At 40.0% G+C, this 21,871-nt stretch overlaps 2 protein-coding genes across 2 annotated transcripts in view; both read left to right on the top strand.

Annotated features, from left to right (window-relative positions):
- Positions 1–694: 694 nt before the first annotated feature.
- LOC127481265 (basic helix-loop-helix transcription factor scleraxis-like) lies at positions 695–9,127 on the top strand. The gene is made up of 4 exons (XM_051810326.1): positions 695–729; positions 4,624–4,800; positions 5,099–5,348; positions 5,610–9,127. Exons 1-4 carry the CDS (start codon positions 695–697, stop codon positions 5,658–5,660), a joined length of 513 nt encoding a protein of 170 aa, XP_051666286.1. The 3' UTR covers positions 5,661–9,127.
- NXPH2 (neurexophilin 2) overlaps positions 5,639–21,871 on the top strand; it is a 74,010-nt gene continuing 57,777 nt past the window's right edge. Inside the window, exon 1 of the mRNA XM_051810318.1 lies at positions 5,639–5,711. The gene's annotated coding sequence lies outside the window, so the exon portion shown is untranslated. The remainder of the gene's footprint in view (positions 5,712–21,871) is intronic.

The following is a 21,871-nucleotide window of genomic DNA, read 5'->3' as shown; positions in this document are numbered from 1 at the left end:
TGCAAAACAGACCTAGCAACCCTTAGCCTGTGAAAAGGCAAAAACACAGAATGTGGAATAGTAAAACATTACACAAACTGGATTGGTGAAGGATCTCAGACCCTAAACCATGCACAACAACTGAATGTTCTAGACAACATCTTCCCAAACACCAATCAAGCTCAGTTAGGACGGATTTAAAAAGCAGTGAAATAAGGCAGCAGGTAAAGGAAGGCTCTGGAAGCCTTAATGAACAAAAAAACCCTTCAGAAACACCACTTGCAAAAAGTTTTGTTTCCAAGGACAGGTATATACTGTCCTCATATCACTTCAATTCAACAGAGAAAAGAACATGCCTTGTCATTGCTTTGCTGAATGCAACCACTGTCAAAAATTACTTGCAAGGTAGTTAATAACAACTTTGAGAGTATCAGCAGAATCATGTAAAACACCACTTAGATTTGGCAAGTTTAAATGGTTTTGAAATAACAGGTGAATAATATATTTGGATTTGCCTCTGTGGGCAGCCAAAGCAGAGAAAATTACTGTAAGACAGATTTTTTGACAAAAACATAAGATAAACAACTCAGCTTCTTTTTGTCAAGAGTAACAGAGTGGGTGTATAAATAAAATGCAGTAGGAAGGATGTCTCTGGAGTTTAACAAGGCCTCTAGAACTCCACCACACAGAAAACTCATTAAGACACTGGGGAATCATGGCACAGATCAATTCAGATGAAGAACAGAGATTGTAAGTGAAGAGATTGCAAGGGAAGAGATAAGTGTCATGCTAAATCTGACTGGCTAGAATATCAAGAAGGGACATGTTAGATCCCACATTAATCAACTATCAGCAGTGCAGAGCTTGTCCTGCTCCTCCCCTACCTGGGAACCTGTACTACAGTAGAAGACTGATAGTTCAGAATGTGTGGGGGATATTTATTACAATCCAGAAGGTTCACCATCACACCTGACAGGACTTTAACACATGAAGCTTTAAATCCACCTCATGATTACCCTTTCCTCATCTAACATGCTCTGCCCAAGCCCCCATTCTCCAAAAAACTTTCTTGTACCATTCCATATTTTCATTATTCCTCAATCTTCTCTCTTTAAAATTATTCTCTCACAGAACCTGTATAGGGTAAAATGCCATTTAAAACATCCTTCAATCAACAGGTATTTTATGACTGTCACATTTATTAAGAACTGCAATAAAAATGACAACTCCATCATCCAGGTTTGTGAAGGACAGAAGCAGCTGTCACACCAGCCAAAGTCCCAGACAGACACATAATGGATAACATTTTGTCAAATATATTATTTTCAGCTGTGTGGACCTTTCCAGCCATCAGCATCCTTTATTTGTTTCTCTTTGTTAGATCCCTCTGGACTCTCCCTTGAATCTGTCAAGTGTGATTGAAATATAGGGTGTATCCTGGTTACTAACACATACATAGAATCATAGACATCCTCAGCTGGAAGGGATAATCAAGTCCAACTCCTGGCCCTGCACAGGACACCCCAAGGATCCCTCCACATACCTGAGTATGTCCTTTTCCTAACATCCAAGCTAACCCTCCCTGACACAGCTTCATACTGTTCCCCCAGATCTTATTGCTGGTCACCAGAGAGAAGAGATCTGTGCCTGCCCCTACACTTCCAATCATGAGAAAGCTTTAGGCAGTGAACAGGAACACCGTAGATTACTCCAGACAAGACTGCATAATTTGGGTGCCTGGTGCCCCTTCTCAAGGGCAAACAGCTCCCAAGTGTGCTCACAACACCACCAAAATTCAGGGCTGGTCACTATTCCTCTCACTATGAGCACAGGAGCCTGGCAGCCACTGGAAGCACCCCCATGTGTGGATGGCTGACCTGTGTTTGGAATGGTTGCCATGGTGATATTTGCCAAAGCCAAAACACAAACTAGGAGGTCTTAAGACAGTCAGTGGCTTGGAAATCCATACCAGAGATCTGTGCTGCTTTTGCCTACAACATATACATACCTTCTCGTGTGTGTGAGCAATATTGTATATGGAAATAAAAATATATATGCATGTGTAATGACCTTAATGGAGAAGACAAGCAACAGGGAGCATAGTCCTTCAAAAAAACACATGTGGCAAGAAGCACCAGAGTGTGAGGCAAAAAAATATGAACAGCTGCACAAAAAAAATAATAATTTTGTCTATAGGATAACACCACATTTCTGCTCTTGAGTAAACAAGTGTCTAACTGAGGTCAATATGACTTGCAGGTGGAGAATGCTACAAACTTTCAAGTACTGCTTTCTAAAGGCATTTCGTCTCTAAATATCTTTTTTTAAAAAAAAAAGTGAAACGATTTTGTGTTTTATTTTCTATTTAATGGAAATACATTTGCAAGGTTTCTTTGCCATGACCATAGGCATTCTGCACTACTAATTTAGATTTGTTTCTTTTGTTATCCTCTAAATAACTTGCTCCCTTTGCATGTACAGCTTTTCCAAATTGCTTCCTTCAAAATTCTTTTTTTTTTATTTCCTATTAACACTATTCTTCAAAAAATAAAGGCAAATTAAAGAAATACCAGCCACTAGACTGCAACTAATCAGTGAGAGACTTCATATTTCCAGTCTTTTGAATATTGTTGAATACTTCCTTACAATGGATATCAGATAACTTTCTCTGTGTAGCACGAAGGCAAATTTCAGGCGAAACCTTATCACTGCACATAAAATACTGCCCAGTCTTCTGCTTTACATTCACGCAGCCCCATTCTTGCTTGCTATTAGCAATTCAGCAAATTGTAAAATAACAGCAATGCTGCACTACTGCACCTTCCTTGAGGAATATGCTCCCCCTAGCACTTGCATAAATGTTATCCCAATCAATAACCCAGTAATTAAAGTCACCAGCATTTTGACCTTATTACGAGACTCCTTATCTGACCAAAAAAAAAAAAAAAAGTTTCTTGCTTTACTTTTTCTCTTTGGAAAGAGAACAAGCATCATTTGGCCACCCCTTTGTCCTTAACCCCTGCATTAACTACTGCTGTAATGTCACTGAAAATCGTTCTGCTTTTCTTTGCAGACATGGCATGATTTTCTTCCTGAATATCACTTATTCCTTTTTCCACTCTTGGTTTATCAATAAGCCATAAACTGTGACTTCGATAATACCAGTAGCAGCCTCAGGTGATGAAGGGCACCATCCTGCTCTTCACCCCCAAGGAACTCCTCTGGATCAGTGGCATGGCACACACCTGCCCATCCAGCCTCATATTTCTCCAGCCTTTGCTATCAAATATCTCAACTTCAAGCTAAGTTTATTGCATCAATATTTTCCCATGGAAATCACAAAAATCTTACAAACATCATTTGATGGTAAATCAAAAACCTTTTCCCCTCTTTCTCCCGAGTAATTTATATAAAAATTGCACTAAAGAAGTTGTTCATGCTGCCAAGGTACAGTACCACTGCAACTGTCTGACAGAGCTGTTTGTCCATTTTTTCCTGCAACCTCTGTCCAAAGGGAGAGTGCAACAAGCATAAACCAGCACTTTGCCATTCTGGCAGAGGAATGCACTGCAGAGATGTAGCCCTGCTTGTTGGTACCAGCTGTATTTTGAGAGGGCATGACTCCCAGCCAAACATGTCAAAGCAGCTGTCTACCCTATGTGTGTGCATCCATGATTAGAGAGATATGACTCTGCTAATCCAGTCTTGATTTGAGAACACCGCCACAAATAAGCTTCCAGGACCATAAAAAAAGAGTCAGTTGAGGCTGCTTAATCAGGTAGAGATGATTCATTTGAGAAACCCTGCGCCATGACCTTTCATGAGTCTCTGAGCTCAGACAGGATGTCAAATTTTTATGGAGAAAAGAGGTGTAATCAACTAGTGCTTATGATGACCTTTTAATAAGCGAATGGTTGAGGCAGGCACATCTTCTGAACAGAATGAGAAATTGGATTTGTATGTGTGTCTAGTGCTGGCTGGAGAAGGCAATGAAATCTTGTTCTATTAGTCCACTCCAGCCAAAATATAACCTGAAGGGAGGCTGTAGCAAGGTGGGCATCAGCCTCTTCTCCCAGGCAACTAGGAACAAGACAGGGGGGACATAGCTTCGAGGTTCAGGTTGGACATCAGGATGAATTTTTTCACACAAAGGGTTGTCAAGCACTGGAAAGGGTTGCCCAGGGAGGTGGAGTCACCGCCAGTGGAGGTGTTCAAGAAACAATCAAGCATGGTGCTTAATGCCATGGTGTGGTTGACATGGTGGTGTTCACTCATAGGTGAATTTGGTGATCCCAGAGGTCTTTTCCAACCTAATTGATTCTGTGATTACCTGGGGGTCTTATGGAAGCCCTGCAAGCTTCTCCAGCACTGCATGGATGAGGTGGTTGGTGAAAACGCGGTACCGGGAACTCCGTGTGCACTAAACATACAATTAAAACCCACTTTTGACTAATTTCACAGAGTTACTGTGTATAATTGACAAGGTCAGAGGTTGGACTCGATGATCTCAGAGGTCTTTTCCAGCCTAAACGAATCCGTGATTCTGTGATATACACAAATATTTACATTCGCACGGCGGCCACAGCGCACGGGGGGGGAGGCGCAGAACGGGTAAAACCCGCAGAGGTTTGCACACCCTGCGAGGAGACCAGAGTCGGTCACACCGGTGGATGCGGGAGCCGCCCGGCCTGGAGGGCGCCGGGCAGACGAGTCCCCCGGGGCCGGCACAGCTCCCCGTCACCCCGCGCTCCGCCCTGGGCGGGAGGGGAGGAGCGGGGGGTTTCCCGCGGGAGCCGCTGCCGAGCGCAGGAGCCGCGACAGGTGCGGCGGCGGCCCCCGGCCGGGAGCAGCGGCCAAGCGCGGCCGGCGGGGCGCGGGGCGAGCAGGGGCGATGCGGCACCTGCCGCGCATAAAAGTGATGCCGCGGCGGGGCGGCGGCGGGCGCGATGCGGGGCGGCGGGGGCGCGGCGGGCGCGGGGCAGGCGCGGGGACCCGCGGGGGGCTGCGGGCGGCGGCGGCGGGCGCGGGGCGGCGGCGGCGGGGGGCGGAGGGCGGCGGCGAACGCGCGGGAGCGGCACCGCACACACAGCGTCAACTCGGCCTTCGGCGCCCTCCGCAGGCTCATCCCCACCCGGCCCGCCGACCGCCGCCTGTCCAAGGTGGAGACGCTGCGCCTGGCGGCCAGCTACATCTCGCACCTGGCCAACGTGCTGCTGCTGCAGCAGCGCCGGCACGGCGACGGGGTGGACGCTGAGCAGCCCTGCCCGCAGAACCCGCAGCCCCGTGAGTCCCCGCAGCCCTGCTCGCCACCGGGCAGCTCCACGCCGCGGCCCATCTGCACCTTCTGCCTCAGCGAGCAGCGGCAGCGGGTAAGGGCTGACCCCTGATAGCCTCTCCTGGAGCTCTGTTATGCAGAGTTATCGGTGTGCCCAGCAAGTTTGGGATTTCGCCCCTCTGTTTGCAGAGGGTGATTATGGGTATCCCCTGCAAGTTTGGGATTTCGCCCCTCTTGGAACTCTGTTTTGCAGAGGGCGGTTATGGGTATCCCCTGCAAGTTTGGGATTGACATAACGAAAGGGATCAGTGGTGTCCTTGGTGCATCCTAATCTGTGTTTTTATCCCTTGTACAGCACCGAGAAGGAGAGAAACCACCAGCTGGTCCAGCAGTGAGCGGGCACTGAACCGGCCGAGGTTCTCACACCAATCCTGCACTGACTGTACCACTGCTCTGGGTAACGTCGTCACACTCATGCTGCATGTTTACATTTAAATAGCACAGTCCTAAACGAGTTACTTTTCAAGCCTATATGCACTTTGTTTCACATTGTGAGAGGTTTGTTCAGGGTGTTTTTTTGCAAAATGAAATCGAACGCTGCTGGGAGGGTTGCACCTGGTGCAGCAGCTATTTTAGCGCGAGAAACGTTAAACCTAAGCAGCCAAGCCCTGATCCTGATGTCTCCTGAACCTGTGTCGCATGATGAAACTTGAACTTCGAAACACACGGTGTGCCCTGTCAGAGGAAGCTGTCATGGACACGCTGTGCCCTACGCCTCCAGCCCAGCCTGGGCTGCACGCAGCGCTGCCTCCCACTCCTCCAGCTGCACGCCAGTTCCCGGGGAGGGGGCCTTACACTGACAGCTGACATGCCCGAGAGGTCTCAGTGATGCTGGAAGGTTATTTTAAGGTGTTCACAGAAAGTCAGAAAACTTCCAGTGAAAGCGCTGCTGGTGGCTGTTCGCAGGCACAGCAGCACATCCGCACGGGACGTAGCCAGGACAGGACGGGAAGGTGGAGCAGTGTAAGCGATGCTCTTTTCTTATTAACAGTGTGAGTCGTGCCAGTCCTTTATATAGCATGGGATATTCCTAAATCTGCCTGGCAAGCACGGGGTAGGGAGGGTTTCCCAAGGGCTTTTACCCATTACGCAGGTCATTCCCAAATTGTGCCTGAACATCACTGAGGTCATTTACCTCCCCTCTGTTTATTAACTTGTATATTTATATTCAGGAGTAACTCTAAATAGCAAATAAGCATGTTGTGTTTTCAGTTTTGGACATCAGCGAAGCAGCAGGCTAGAATCTTAAACCCCAGTAATGCAGGATTTTTAAAAATATAGGGATAGTTCAATTTTGCAATGTTTTTATAGCTATTTATAATATGCTTAATTAGACTTTAATTAATCTTAACTTGTCACATTGGGAGGCACTCTCTATTTTTTAAAAGCTTAGTTACTGTACCACTCTGAGAAGTGCTGCAAAGAATACTTGTCTGCCTTTTATTCCCCTGATCCCATCTGTTCAGGGCTCCTGGCCAGCCTTGCTTTAGCCAAAAGTGAGAGCTGAAGGAGCAGCACTGTGTTGTTCACTTTATTTTCTGTATAGAACTTTCTCTTCTTCCCTTACATAAGTGCAAAGCAAATTCTGGCATTCACTATGAAGAACTTGGCAAGGGCAGGATCTTGGTATATTGCTCATACAACTTCATAGTTTTAGTTTCCCTTCTCCCCTCCCCAAAACACACTGATCACCTTTCCTTTGACACAATGAGGAAAACCCTACTGTCCTTCAGAGCTTGGAATGAACTTCTCCTTTGAATCCTAATAAAGAAAAATACTGAAGCAAAGTCACAGCACATCAGTCTATTCAGTTATTAAAAAATACACGCTGTATTTTCCTGGATTGAGAAGAGTTGTTTGTTTTTAGAAGGTTTCTATCATTAATCTTGCTTTTAATTAGGAACTTTAAATGGTTGCCAGACTATGATCTTTGTTTTGCTTTGGCATTGATTCATGAAGCTGGAACTCTTTACAAATTTTATACAAAGTGCTTTTTAATTTTGATCTTGTGTTGGCCTGTGGGTGTGGGTATATATTTCCACAAAGACATCTTCTTGGCTTCTTTTTTAATTAATTTGAAAAAATTTATCTTTTAAAAAGGCATTTACTCTATAATTAAAACTGATCTTACTGTTAGGCCCTACACTCTTATGAACACATTAAAGCATCTGACCCCTTTACAGATACAGTTAATACTAATTTATTAATTTAGCTGTATCATTCTGTATGACACTCTAAAATGACAAAACATAATGCAGTTTCAAACAATTTTGGGGAAATTCTGCTTTGAGTATGCTCTGAGTTTTGAAATTTGTAAGACAATAAAATCATTTCAGGTTTTCAAAATGTTGTGATTTTATTAAAGTTCTAAGAGGTTTTTGTGTATTTCTTTGCAAATATATCGTATTTGGATTTAATAGAATGTCTATATACTTATTAATGGAAACAAGTATAAAAAAGTGAGGTCCACTTTTGCACCACACTATTAGCTGAAAACTCATGACTTGAAACTCTCATGAATAATTTGTACAATCCTACAGGAATTTGGTGTTTGTACTGCAAAAGGGATTTTATCTCTCTGGTTTTGTGTAGGGTTTATCCAAAATGCTTTTCAGTGACAAAAGCAGAAGCAAGCCCTTACGACTTGGCCTTCTCTCCTGTTTAATGTATCTCAGTGTAGCATTAAATTCTTCTTTATCCCAGGATAAACTGTTGAATTCAACTGGGCTTGAAAACTTTTCTCAGGGTTTTAATAATATAGCAATTTAGTAGCACTGATTGATCATGTCAGTAATTAGACCCCAGAGCACTGTGGCACAAATAGTCATGGTATAGACAGATAATATCTATCCAAAACAATTATAACAGTGATTTCTCTGAGGAATCTTTATATATATGTAACACTATGTATTTAAGTGGGGACGGATCCGGAACTTTGCTGAAATTTATTTATAATGTAAAACTTCTCTACCCCTAGGAGCAAAAAAAAGATACAGGATTGAGCTGTTACTCTGTAATGGGTTTTCTATAAACCGAGAGAAAAGAATTTAATTTCTGGAGACACAGATGAATTGAGGGCTCAGATCACACTTGTAGAGCTCATCATCATTAGGTGCTTTATTGAATTTTTGCTATATGAGTTTTTGTGTTTTAATCATGGAGCAGCATTATTCATGGCATGCACAAATATGTAAGTCAAAATTTGAAGGTGGTGGCGAGGCATTGGAATGACGTGGGTTTTTCCAGAGGTGCTGAACAACCTCTTGTTCTGCTGCAGACATTGGGTTTTGACTCATTTTTAAGTGCATTCTGCTCTGTATGTGTGAACAGAGGAATGCCTGATGCCAATCCCATCTTTGTTTTCCTGTAAACACTTGGCTATTCGATTTACATGATGCATGAATAAAGCAGAAACAGTGAGATACACACCATTTGGTCTCAGATCCTATTAAATGATTGGTAAAATATTCCCAGCATAGTACTTTGTATAAGTCATTGTACTTAGTCTGCTACATCACAGTATGAAAACAGCATCAAGCAAAATAAATAAATCATGTTGTTTGATTTTGCTGCTTAAGTTTAAAGAAGTATTTGAACATAGTTCTTGGTTATTTATGAATTAATTGTAATGTAGGTCAGAGTAGTTTCATATGTTAGGTACTATTTTAATTTCTGTTCTACAAAACAGAAGTTTCTGTTCATGGAAAATCTGCTTCTTTACAAAAATCTGTATTTGTTTGCAAAATGTGCTTTTATTTGCAAAAGGAAACAGTATTTTTGTTACTAATTTGAACAATAAACTATAAACCCGAAGGTAGTAGCTCTTTTCTGTAGCCTTCTCAGTTAAGACGAAAGTATTTAATCTTTTTCTTTACCTTTTTCAAATCTTTCTATACAAGATTTCAGCATATTTGTGTGTGTATGTAACTACTACTGTGTGCATTGGCAGGACAGAAGGGAAGCTTGGGAAAATGAACAAGTGAGTTCCTCTGCTCAGGACCTGCACAACATCCTAAGTGCCAAATACAGGGGGAGCTGGATGAAGGGAAAGGATGGAGGAACGGTGGGGGGAGAAGAAAGGAAGAGTTGATTTATCAATGGAAGTTCAACAGATTCCAACATCAGAGTGAACAAGTCAGTATATGAGTGAAAGAGTCCATAGTATGAGCAGTCAGTGCCACATTTCTGTGTTTTCCTCTTGCACTGTAAACCCTATATTGAGACAATCCCACCAAAAAAATATGTATAAAACGTGAACTCACTGTTTAAATAACACTTGTGAAAAGAGATTAGTAATGTCTTGATTAATAGTAAGAGATAGTGGATAGTACAAGGCGGAGAGAAAAAGTTTATATAATATAGCTAAATAAACAGCATGTTGCAAAAGTGAAAGATCTGGGAGATCTCTTATTCCAGGAATCCTTTGCGGGTTGAAGAAAAGTGTTTCTAAAGAATCAACATGAGGATGTGGAAGAGAAAGAGAAGACTATTATTGGGATAAAAAATACCATAGAGTTTTATGAAAGCTTAGGGGAAAAAAAAGGGCATTACTTAATAGCAAGAAGAACTGAACTGGCTGCTGTGAACGTATTTCTTCAAAAACTTTTTCAAAATTTGGATGTACATGGATAGCCAGGCAGCCCAGTGTCTCATTTCAAGTGATATCCTTTAGCTATTACAACATAATACAGAGTTTCAGAATCCTTGAAGGTTCATCCCATTTCTGAAGTTGTACAGCAATGAATACAGGCTTTCTCAGGACAGGGAGGATAAAGAGAAGGCCTGGATAAAGAAGAGTAACCAGTAGCCCACCACAGAGGATATTCTGTGGCTTTCTCAGGAGAGGGAGGATAAAGAAAAGGCATGGATAGAAGACTAACCAGTAACCCACCACAGAGGATATTCTGTGATGCCAGGAAGAATCCTGGTTCAGGTCCAGGTCAACTCTTACCCTTACAAATGCTCTAATGATCATAAGCCTCCCTCATTTGCCTTCCAGGAGTGCATATGAGGTGTATTTGGTGCCTGCTCTGAGACTCCCAAGCAGCCTCTGGTGAGAAGTTGATATCTTGGATCTGCAAGAACTGTGGTGCAACTGGGCATGAGCTGGGCAACTGCTGTTGTTGTTTTAAGGATTATTTAAATATTTGTCATCATTTAGACAACCAAGAAATGTCCTCATGAATTGCTATGCTACAATTAGGTACCTAAATTACACCATATGGAAAATCAGGATGGATATATGCATGTAGTACAAGGCAGAGAGAAAAAGTTTATATAATATAGCTAAATAAACAGCATGTTGCAAAGGTGAAAGATCTGGGAGATCTCTTCTATATGCAGAAGGCCAAGTAAAGGCAGTCCTTCCTCCAGCTTCTCATTCCTGACCCCTCAGCTGTGGAACTGGGTCACTGGAACTTTTTGTGGACCCCTTCTGAAACCAGGTGAGGGTTATGATTTATGTTAACACAACAAAACAAATAAACAACTTCTCCAAAAAACCCCTACAGATATCTAGCTCCTTGAAAGGTTTTGACATCTTGATACAAGTAAACTGTGATGCACCAAAGAAATTGTCCCCTGTTCTGGTGACAGACAAAATGCTCATGTAACAAAACACTTACTTAAAACACAAGTTGCTTTAGAAAAGCCTTATCTTCTCTCGTTCATTTACTACATTCACTTCACAGTAGTGTTGTGAGGTTTTAATTAAACATTTGGAAATTGCTATGTGGTCTTCCAAAGGAGAAACCAATATAAATAAGACATTACACTTGAAATGGGTGATGAAACAAGTAAGTGATAAAAGTAATTCTACTTGCTATGACATCTCTCTCTAACATCTGATTGTCTTTCCTTCACATTATTAAAATAAACCCTACTTTCCAAGCATATGTATGCAGATCATTTTTAAATGCAGAGATTACAGAAACAGGTAATTCTTTCAGTAACAGAATGGAGCTTGGTGAGAAGTGTAGGCATCTGTCAGGCCTGGATAAGATCAGACAGCTGTGCTCTATCCTGAAAGGGTGCCATGAAGCTCAGTTTTCTTAGGGAAATAACATTCTCAGTATGAAAAGCAGCAAAATGCAATGAAGTCTCCAAACAAATAAGTAGTGAAAACAGGAACTCTCAGAGTTCATTTTTATCTAAAATACCAACTCTACATCAGGTGAAAAAATGCAGGATGAGAGGAGGAAAACATCTTTACAAAAAAAAAGTAAAGGGCAGGAGGATCATTTCACTTTATATTCTCGGTCAAGTTAACCCTTTAGATTAGAAACAAGATGTGAGTTTACAACAATAATGACTGCAGAGAGCAGTTATAGTAAGAGGGCTGGAACACTGGACAGGCTATGGAAAGAGGGATGTTAAATGGAGACAAGAAAGCAAGGCAGGTGGAAATCCAACAGCAGTCTCACAGCAGCTACGGGGGAAGGCAGAGCCAGGCTTTTCCAAGAGGCACACAGTGAAAGCACAAGTTGCAATGAGGTAATATTTATTCTATTTTACTTAAGGAAGAATGCTTCTCATCACAAGCATGGTTAAGCACTGGAACAGGTCATCCAGGGAGGCTGTGGAAGCCTCCACCTTGGAGAGTCTCAGAACTTGATGGAGCAAGACCCCAGTCAGTCTGGTCTAACTTTGAAGTCAGTCTTGCTTTGAAACTGGGAGAGGTATTGAATAAATCAGAAGGTCCCATCCAATCTAATTTTTCCCATCATTTTAGGAAATGATGAGCTTATGACTGCCTGGAAAGGAAGATTGTGGAACGGAATAATAAGAAAGACTTGAAAAATTCAAGGACTTCACAGGAAAAATCTATACTTTTGGGCAGTTCCAGGATCTATTCCAGATGAGATAGGAGGTATCCAGCATGCATACCAACAGGAGAGCAGAAAAGATTTTGGGAGAAAGGAGAAACTGAATATGCCTATAAAGAGAATTTCTAAAAATAGAAACAGAGGCAGGGCATTATTTCTATCAGAAGGACCTCCCAGGCCTATTCTGGCTTTGAATTAGTAAATAGGTTCTAATTATTTGTTTGGATGATGGTTAAATTTACAGGTGACAACTTTGGAGGGTAGGATTATAATTAGAGAACAATAGAACAATAGAACTCGTAGAACAATAAAATGAGAAATGTTCTTAAAAAGATGCATTTCAGTGTAGGAATGCAGGCAGTGCCACACAGGGGCAGGAATAACCCACCACACAAACATATGATGGAGAATGACAAGCAGAAAATTAATTTTGAGGTGTCACATATCGCAGATATGACAAGCCTTTGCAAGGAAATTAAACCCCACACTGGATGCATATTTCACCAAGACCCCTTTCAGCAATATTTTCTACGATTATTAGAACTTCCCCGAGTTCTGTCTGAAATGTCTGGCTGGGTAGAAAATTTGATAAAATTTGTTAAAAACTGTAACTTAGAAGAATACTACGTGTAGAGAAATACATGATCTTAACTACCGTGTCTGTGTAAACAGAATGATGGAGAGGGACTTGAGATAGTGAATGCCAAACTAGGTAATGGTGACACAGGATACCTGTATCTTATTAACTAATAAATGTCTCCCAAAGACACCAGCAGTAGTATAAAAAGAAGTTTTGAGACTCTGAGGTTTTCAAGGGTAACATTTAAAGAGCCTGTGGTGCTGCTTGTGATTGGAGACTGAGTATATGCTAAATAAATGCATATAAAGTAATCAGAATATCAGAAATGCACGATAGAAATTTTAACATCATGGCAAGGGGTATAACAAACTGATTCAAGATATATCCATGGGCAGCAGGAGCCAGGCTGCAGGGAACAAGGTCCTACTACATGCTGTTTTGTTACCACTGCAACCGATTATTTTTATTTGCTACACTGCTCAAAGAAAATCTGAGTGGAAAAGACAGGCTTTAATAACAGGTGCTGTGAAAGATAACAGCACAAGTGAGAGTTTCTGGCTGATGTAAGAGGCAGTCTCTGGAATGCTCAGTATCTCTACAGGCTAAGTGTTAAGCACCAATTCTGAACTAGCCAAGTGCAGATCAGGACCACTGAAGCACCAACAGTGGCCAGCAAGAGAGACCCAAAGAGAAATGACCAAAACCAGCAACTCACAACATTCCTGCACTGCACAAAACATAGCTGAACCCAGCCAGAGGCAGAATAAAAATCAAAGATTACTTTTCTGCTGCATAAAACATGTTAGTGCTTATTTTAGCATCTGTAATGAGATGAAGCAGAAATAAAACACATGTTATGGGGTGTCTCTACATTCCAGCAAATGCTGTAACATTGCATGTCCTCCATTACACGAGACAATCCATTGACTGGCACATTTCAGCTGTCACTGACATATTACAAATTAGCAGATCCTCTTCTCTGCAGAAATTATTTCTCTCTGCCATCTTGGTGCACTCAAGTGGTTCAGCTTTCCCCAGGATGGGAAACGCACAGGAAAAATGACTGAACAAATCACTACCATTAGGAAAACACCACCACACTTGAAAAGTTTTAATTAAGCTGGTTAAGCTGCTTAATTAAAACTATTTAAAAGGCCCATTCTCTCATTTCTGTTATGGACTTTAAAGATCTTACGGCCTCAAAGAATACAAAGGGGTCCAAAAGCAGCCATAATATAAATAAGAATTAGCAAATTTGTTTTCACTGGCATTATTTATAGTTAGTGATCTTCTCAAGTTGGCTTAATTATCATCTGATTCTAAAAGGCTAATAATTTCACTCCATTACCCTCCAGATCTACTTCTCTTTAGTTTAACAGATGCCAAAAATAAAAAAAAAATAAGGAAAAAGAAAGATTAAGAGTTTAAGTAATGCAGAAAATCAAGGCTGTTAAAAGAAAAGGTTGCCAGTTGCTGTACCAGTGATTTGAAATTTATTGCCCACCACCTCCATCTGCTGAAAGTTGCTGTCTGTATGAGCAGAAACAGATCAAATCCTGTAGGCACCACTGTTCCTGGACTCATATAACTAGGTCAATATATATATATATATAAAACTACATATATGTATATATAACTTAAACTAGATCAATAGCAGTTTCAAAGGATGCAATAGACAGTTAGTTCTGGTGCTTAAAGCTCTGGTTTCTTCTGTCAGCTCCTCTGGCTCCTTGCTCTGCCACAGGCAATGACAATAACTTCTAAAACTCTGTAGTCAGGAATTGCCAGAACTTACCTTTAAATGTCCGAATTCATTGATTTTCAACAAGATTTGGGTCTTCGAAAACAAAATTAAGGTTTTTATGGGGAAAAAAATTGCCGGGATTCAGATGCTGATTAAAAATGACAGTGCCTACAAACATTTAATACCTACACATACACAAACACCCTTCTGTGCATGTACTTCTAAATCAACCATTACCTGAACTGCACCAAAACTGATCAGCGTGGAAATGAGCAGGAACACAAGACACCACCTTTGTGTGTTCCAAATTGAGAAAATAATCAAACTCATGCAGAATAATTTATAGGGGTGAACATCAGCTAAGAAATTATGCACAGAGTGTATCACCTCTACGTGCTCGCTACCAGTTTACTTCCATAAAAACACCTACAGAGCATCCTACTGCATCCCTGAACAGGACCAGCCATGCATCCAGGCCACAGAGAGGAGGAGTCAGGAAACAAGATGCCCTGCTCAGTGTGTTTGTTCCATTTTACAGTCCAAAGACGTAGAATTGAAATCCACGTTTCAGTAACTCAGCTCAAAACAGCAAATTCTGCAATTTCCGCTGAGCAGGTCCCCAAACAGCACAACTGCTGTTCCACAACCAAATGTCAGCAGAGCAGCTGAGCCACACACAGGCCTGGAAGGGAAAGGCAGAGCTCAGAAGCCTGGAAGGGAAAGACAGATCTCAATGCTGACCAGGGGGAAATAACAAAAAAACCCTTCTGAGTAGCTGCTTGGTGACATATGGTACATGGTTTGAGCTTCCCTGTGAATCCCTGTGAAGTCAATCTGCTAGGCAGAATTGGAATATTACATCAGATAACATCTCAATCCCAATTTTTTTCAGGATCCATACTCCATTACACTCCCATTTTAGGCAGAAATGAAGCCCACAGCCCAGTTTGTCTCAGTATGTAAGGATAGGTTTCTAATAACTCTTGTGTCACCTTGAAAAATTAAAATACCACCTCTTGTTCTGATTGCATATGAAAGTATAGCTAAAACAAATTTCATGGCACTGATTAAGTGTCGTGTCCACTAAACTTTCCAATCCCGTTATGGACCTTTCTATTTTGGTGTTTGTGTTGGCTGCACGATGAGGAAGAAAAATCAGATTTCAGGTGCTCCCAGGCATGACAAATAGGCACTGAAGTGGCCTTGAGAACTGGGATGTAGTAACGGAGAGGAAATTGAAGTATTCAATATTCTGAGGTGCCTGAGCCCTCTGCAGATGGCTCGTGGATACTAGTTAGTAATCTAGCAAAAAAAAAAAATTCATCCAGTTTTGTTAGGGCTTGTTTTGTTTGTTTTGGTCTTACACTGGTAAAGTAAATAATTTTAATGCATGCAATACAATGTGAATAATAATAATACACATACTAACTTGCAGGGAGCTCATCTCTAAATGATTTAGCAAGTCTCTTGCACAATAACAAATCCCTAGTTTCAGGAGGTTATGGTACATTTCTGTAATTAGGAGCTTTGTGGAATTTAATTCAAGGTTGCTGACGGAAAGGCTGGTGATCAAGAGTATTTTAAACCTGTGACTGACAGTAACAGCAGTGCTGCAGTCTATTGCCTTAGTTGGAGTATGTGTTCTGCTCATCTTCATACTCCACCATTTCATTAAATAACTTGATGCTTAAAAGCTCATCAAATTTAAATGTATTTCTGTATGTTAATCTTTGTATATGTTTGCATTTTCTAAATGGAGATATAATTAAAAAGCAGAAATTGAATTTTATGCTTTTTATTTTGGGGCCTGTTTCTATCTGACAAGCAGATCTGTGGAAAGAGATGAACTCATAGATAAATAGAAGATCTGAAAATATTTATATATTATATAATCTATTTTGACATTCACTTTTAGTGAAAGAAGACAATGTCAGCAGGTGTCTGTTCATTAGGTACCAGTAGCACATGCATAAAGATAAATTTTAATCTGTTCTATTACAGTGAAATTATGGAGGTTTAATATTTTTAAATTAAGAGATTCTCTGGTTTACATTTTCATATATATGGAGATGTTTAAATTCTGAAGTAAATTTTAGTATTAAAAAAGTCACAAAATATTAGAATAGTCGTATTTCTTCTTGAAATTGTTAGGCAATTGTGAGTCACAGCAAAAATTTCTGATTTGTTCACACAAATCTCCCTGATCTTCCAGCAAACATTATTCTGTATCTTTAAATAAAATTAACTTAGATTATTTGGGTTGTAGGTCTGATCAAATGTGCGGAGCACATTAAAGATCAGAACAACAAATTGGCTATTACTCAGTAATATACACAGGTGTGACCCTGCAAAGGTCAACAACCAGACACTTTGTTCAAGTATGGGAAGTTAAAAATAGGCTGTGCAAGTGTAGTTTATATAAATTGGTGATGTACAGTGGCCTTTGAAGGTGAGTGAAAAAATGTATTTAATTACTTAAAAATTTAATTGACCTCTACATGGGAAAAATATGAAATATGAACAACCCAGAAGCCATATGAAAGAAATTAAGTGGGCCACTTTATAAGACTATTAGAATTTCTATTGATTTTGTGAATAATTGTGTCCTTGATTATTTTATCTGTCTTTCCGCACGTTCAGCCATCCCCTACAAATAAAATTTAATTATTGTTTAGACAGAATCTGAGCACATCCTCAAGCAAAATAGTATAACTGGTGATGGCACAACAATTCAACAGCTCCCTGCAGCAGTACATAGAATCCATCCAAAATTAGATTGTGTCCCAGCATGCTGCAAAACTACACTTTGCTGGCTCTCCTTATGTTATTAGACAAAGCCAAGTCAGATAAAGGATGAAATGAGGTTGGTTGAATTCCTGTTTCTCCCTTAAAGCCAGCACTCACACACTTACAGAACCTTAGGACCAAGCCTGCAGACTGTACAAGGGCAGTGATTCCCTGCTGATGGCTCTCTCCTTCAGGAGCACAGAGGGAGGAGAGGTCTGTGTTCCTCCTCACTGAGGAAGAACAGAATTAAACTGACAGAAGGAAAGCAGCCTGTGGAGGATCACTGGGTTGGAGTAACCAGGACACCCCGAGATTGCAGGGTTTGTGCAGTGCCAGTCACAACACTGAGCTGATGTTTCAGACCAGCTGAAGACTCAGGCAGGTATCACAACACCACTTATGTCCAGATCTGGTCCTAAGTGGTAAAATCTGCTTTATTTTGAGATGTTCTTCATGCCTCCTTTCAGTGGAACCAAAGGGTTCTCTGGAAAGTACCATCAGTGTTAATACAACCAAATCCCACACCCAGCCATGACATTTCTGTAAAGGTTGCAGAAATACAAACGAGAGCTGGACTCAGCAGCTGCCTGTCATCTATGCCAGTCCTAGATGCCAGCATAGAAGACCGATTTAAAATTGCATGATTTAAAATGTACATCAAAAACCTGGATTTATACAGGCTGGGTTTATCACTAATTTTATAAGTACATCTTGTCACATTTTCCAGGCAGCTTAACCTTTTGAAACTACCGGCTATTACTGGCCCAAAACCATCCTTTAGGTTTAGAAGGTTTTTAAATTCAAAATATACTTGGTACTTCTGTTTCAAGTGAAGATTAAAAGCTAGTAAAAAGAGTTTCACACTGAGCTAAACCCACCCAGAATGATGTTATAAATATGCAGTGGCCACAGGGGATAAAACCAGAAAGACTATTCAGCAAAAAAGCTGCTTCCTTTTCAGGATCAAATGTGATCTTCAAGATGCAAGAAAAAATGATGAAAACGATAAAAAATTACATAGAATGAGAACTTGAAGCAAAATTTACAAATATTCTTCAGTGATGTGTAAGAGAACAGGGAAATAATCATCAGTTTATGGTTCTAGATTGAGACGCCCAAATTAATCTCACTGAGATGACCATACTCAAGGCTTGAGTAGAGATATCAAACTGCAATGAGATTGAGGAACTGATGTTGCTGAATCCAAAGGAAAAGTAAAGCTTGGTGTTCTCAAATTCAACATGTTCAGTAGTCTGATAAAGAAAGTCTGATAGCATGATTTATCTAATAAATTTAATAAATTTAGGCTTGAAAGGAGAAAATACACTGTGTATGTTTTAAAATGTTGGATGGAGTAACTGGGGAACTACAAATTCTGACCTCAATAGTATGTGAGTCTTTAGAACACACTTTGAAAGATTTTGTATAATGGAGATAAATGGAAACAAAAATAATGATGATGGTCCTCTACACTGACCAAAATAGCTTTTGCTTGTGCACTTTCTCAGGAGAGAAAATAGAAAGAAAAAAAAATAGAGGAAAAAAGGGAAAATTAGAACAAGAGTCTACGCGTATTTGTAGGCAAATGAACACATGCAAGGCAAACATGAAGCCATCATGTTTTCTGTAATATTCCATGTGCAGCTGTGAATGCTTTTACTAATTCCAGTTAATCTACAGAGCTATGAAGTGAGGGAAGGGAGTGTTGGCCACGGTACTGGAGTCATCTCCTACTCCTCAAACACTGTAACCGAATCCTTCACATCCTCCTGGACTCTACCAGAGCTGAGCAGATGGAGCCTCACTAAGCTGCTCATTCAAACACAAATGCATAATAAAGCAATAAACATGAAGACTTTGATATGATAACAAAGCAAAGGAACAGGAATAATTTTACTAAAAGTGCTTCTCACTTAAACCTCTGTGATGCTTCTAATAGAGTGAAGGGTTCGTGGTTCAGGACTAGCAGCATACAATTAAATCTGAGTAAATCTGGTTTACATTTAAAAACAATTAAATCAAAACTAAAGAAAAGACAATGCAACAGCACAGTCTGACTGTGTTTTTATGTGATGCATCAACTTCAAGCAGCTCTGCAGTTTGCTGAGTGTTTGTATCCTTGCAATTAAAGCAGAGCTCATCACTGACATCCTGAACTAAGAGGGTGCCTTTTGGTTTGCTTTTAGGGTTTTTTTTTTTGAAAGGCCCGACACTTTTCTCTTTCATACCTGCTCCAGCTGGAATTTGGAGGGGTTTGTTCCCTTTCCAGAAGTCAAAGCTTTGGAGAACAGACAAAATGAGGATGAAAAGTTCTTCTTGTTCAGCTTTCTAATATAAAGATTTTTCTGCTTTCATTTTTTTTTTTAATTCACTTAAATCTTAGGGTCAGTAGAAAGTGTGCCATTTAAGTATCTCTTTTTCATGAAACCATGGCAGAAACTATCCATGCCTTCAGGATAAGCACACTGAAAGCAAATCTTCGTTTGTTCTCTTTCCCACGGCTGAAGTGAAATTGGTTGCATCCACTGGATTATAACTTCATTTTAAAGGAGTTTTCTTCATAAATGCAAAGTAGGATTCAGACTATATAGAAAGATAGATGGGGCAGAAAAGGATAAGGGATCCGCAAGAAGAATAATGATTTTCTCCTTCTTTGTGGATGTCTTACTGTGATTCTGACATATACTTCCACCTGACAGAGTAGTTCTGATTGCAAACTTTTTTATAGTAGTTCTTTTGAGTTTAAGAACATTGGCACATAATTTGTGATCTTGTGCATTCCAGCCCCTTACCCTACTGTTTTGTCAGGATGCATTCCTGTCTGCTTTTATTAAACACCCTGAGGACAATATTAGTTGCAACACAATTAGGCAAAGAAGAGAATGTGGAACGAAGTGTTAATTCTGAATTCCCTGACCAGTCCTATGGTTCAAATAGAAATAAAGAGTATGGAAGAAATCCAAACAGGAGAAGAAGAACACAGTTTTCTGTGCTTATTCAAAGGATAATGATGTCCTAAGGGAGCCAATAAAAGAAAAGGAAATAGTGAGAAGGACAACTCTAGTACATGTAGTAAATCTTGTAGGAAAACACAACAACAAAAATCAATAATAAGAAACTATTTGTGAGGATGCTAAATAAAGCAAGCCAGGAACAAGACCTTTGAAATGCATATATTGTAAGCTCAATTCTAATACTTCAAAATAATTATTCATAATCCAGCTTGAAATTCAATAAGAATGTTTACCCAGTGCTTGCCTCTTCTTTTGTCTAACCTGACTTTATATAAATGATCAGGGAAAGAGAAACATGGCAAACCTCTTCAGCATAGTACAGTATTCTCTCAAAACAATGTTTGCATTTACCCAAAAGATGTGTGCATGTTTAAGAAAAATAGTCCATGTCCTATTTTGTTCCATTTGCATGGATGGTTAGTCCTGTTAAAGCCTGTTAATTTTTATGTGAGAGGAACAGCAAAACAAAAGTGTGAGTTCAGAACACCAAAGTCACATGCTGCACCACTTCACAAATACACCAGCAAAGTCCAGGAGTATTCCAATGTATTCCAGAATCAGCCTGGCTATTCTGTGTAACAGGCATAACAGTGTATTTTATATATGCTACTCGTTTAAAAGGGAGAATTATATTTTCATATAATCATTACAATTGTCTGTTTCTACTGAAACAAAGCACAATAAAAAAAGGGTTTAAAAAGGTTTTGCATAAGTTTGGAAAGACTTGGGGGGAAAAAGTCACTGACTGAACTAGAATGATACTTGACAGAATCCAGGAATGAATCCTCTGGTGTGCTATAAAAAATATGGATTAAAAAAAAATAACCCACCCAAAATACACACATACTCCTAGTCCAATACTTATGCAAATAAAATAACTTGTATTCAGTAATGACCATGACACCCCTCCAAAAGACAAGTTCCTAAATACTTACACATTCCTTTGAACTCTGGAACTCTTTTAAGAGAATTGTTTTGAATGAAAACTGCATACTTCAGAAGTACTTGTGTTTTCAGGTAATCCAAAATTCATCTGAAGGTTCAAAGAGATTCATACATAAAGTATTAGCATTTCAGGTGGCTGACTCTTAATCTGTCAAATGATTTATCTTAAAAACTACAGCAGAAGTCTCTTTTCAGAATACTTAAGGTCTGGTCATGCACTGGAGTTTATCAATAGCAAAAAAGTTTGGCAAATATAGAGGCTGTGGTTGAAGTTCGCATCAATATAGCATAAGGTCCCAAGAAGACTTTCTGTCTCACTAAAAGCTTTTCTAAAGATTTAACTCAAAAATACTAATGTTATTGTAAGATTTCTCTGCACTGGACCCACATTCACCCTGAAAGAGTTTCCCACACATTATCACAGTTATTAAAAATGAATGCAAATAATGAATATAAACAAAAAGTCCCTTTTCAGTACCATGGCATTTACTTTTCAGGAACTGATGAATGATGACAGTGGTAATTCTGAAATTATTTACTGCCACCAAAATTTGGGCCATTAAAATTACTCTTACTCTAAATATTCAAGTATAAAGTACAGGAAAAGTTCAAGGAAAAAACCCTCAATTCTCATTCTTGCGTCATATTTTATAACTTAAAAAC

The sequence above is a fragment of the Manacus candei genome, unplaced genomic scaffold, assembly GCF_025592945.1.
Source record: "Manacus candei isolate 608988 ecotype Guabito, Panama unplaced genomic scaffold, ASM2559294v1 h1tg000077l, whole genome shotgun sequence".
Classification (NCBI taxonomy): Eukaryota; Metazoa; Chordata; class Aves; order Passeriformes; family Pipridae; genus Manacus; species Manacus candei.
The sequence above is the reverse complement of the archived record's forward strand: the minus strand, read 5'-3'. Positions and strand labels throughout refer to the sequence as shown.

Excerpts from the sequence above, each read along its gene's own strand:
- LOC127481265 (XM_051810326.1), top strand. The coding sequence starts at position 695 with ATGGCACAGATCAATTCAGATGAAGAACAGAGATT. Across the intron at positions 4,801-5,098 it reads GAGCGCAGGAGCCGCGACAG|GCTCATCCCCACCCGGCCCG; the intron begins GTGCGGCGGCGG and ends CGCCCTCCGCAG. Across the intron at positions 5,349-5,609 it reads TCAGCGAGCAGCGGCAGCGG|CACCGAGAAGGAGAGAAACC; the intron begins GTAAGGGCTGAC and ends TCCCTTGTACAG.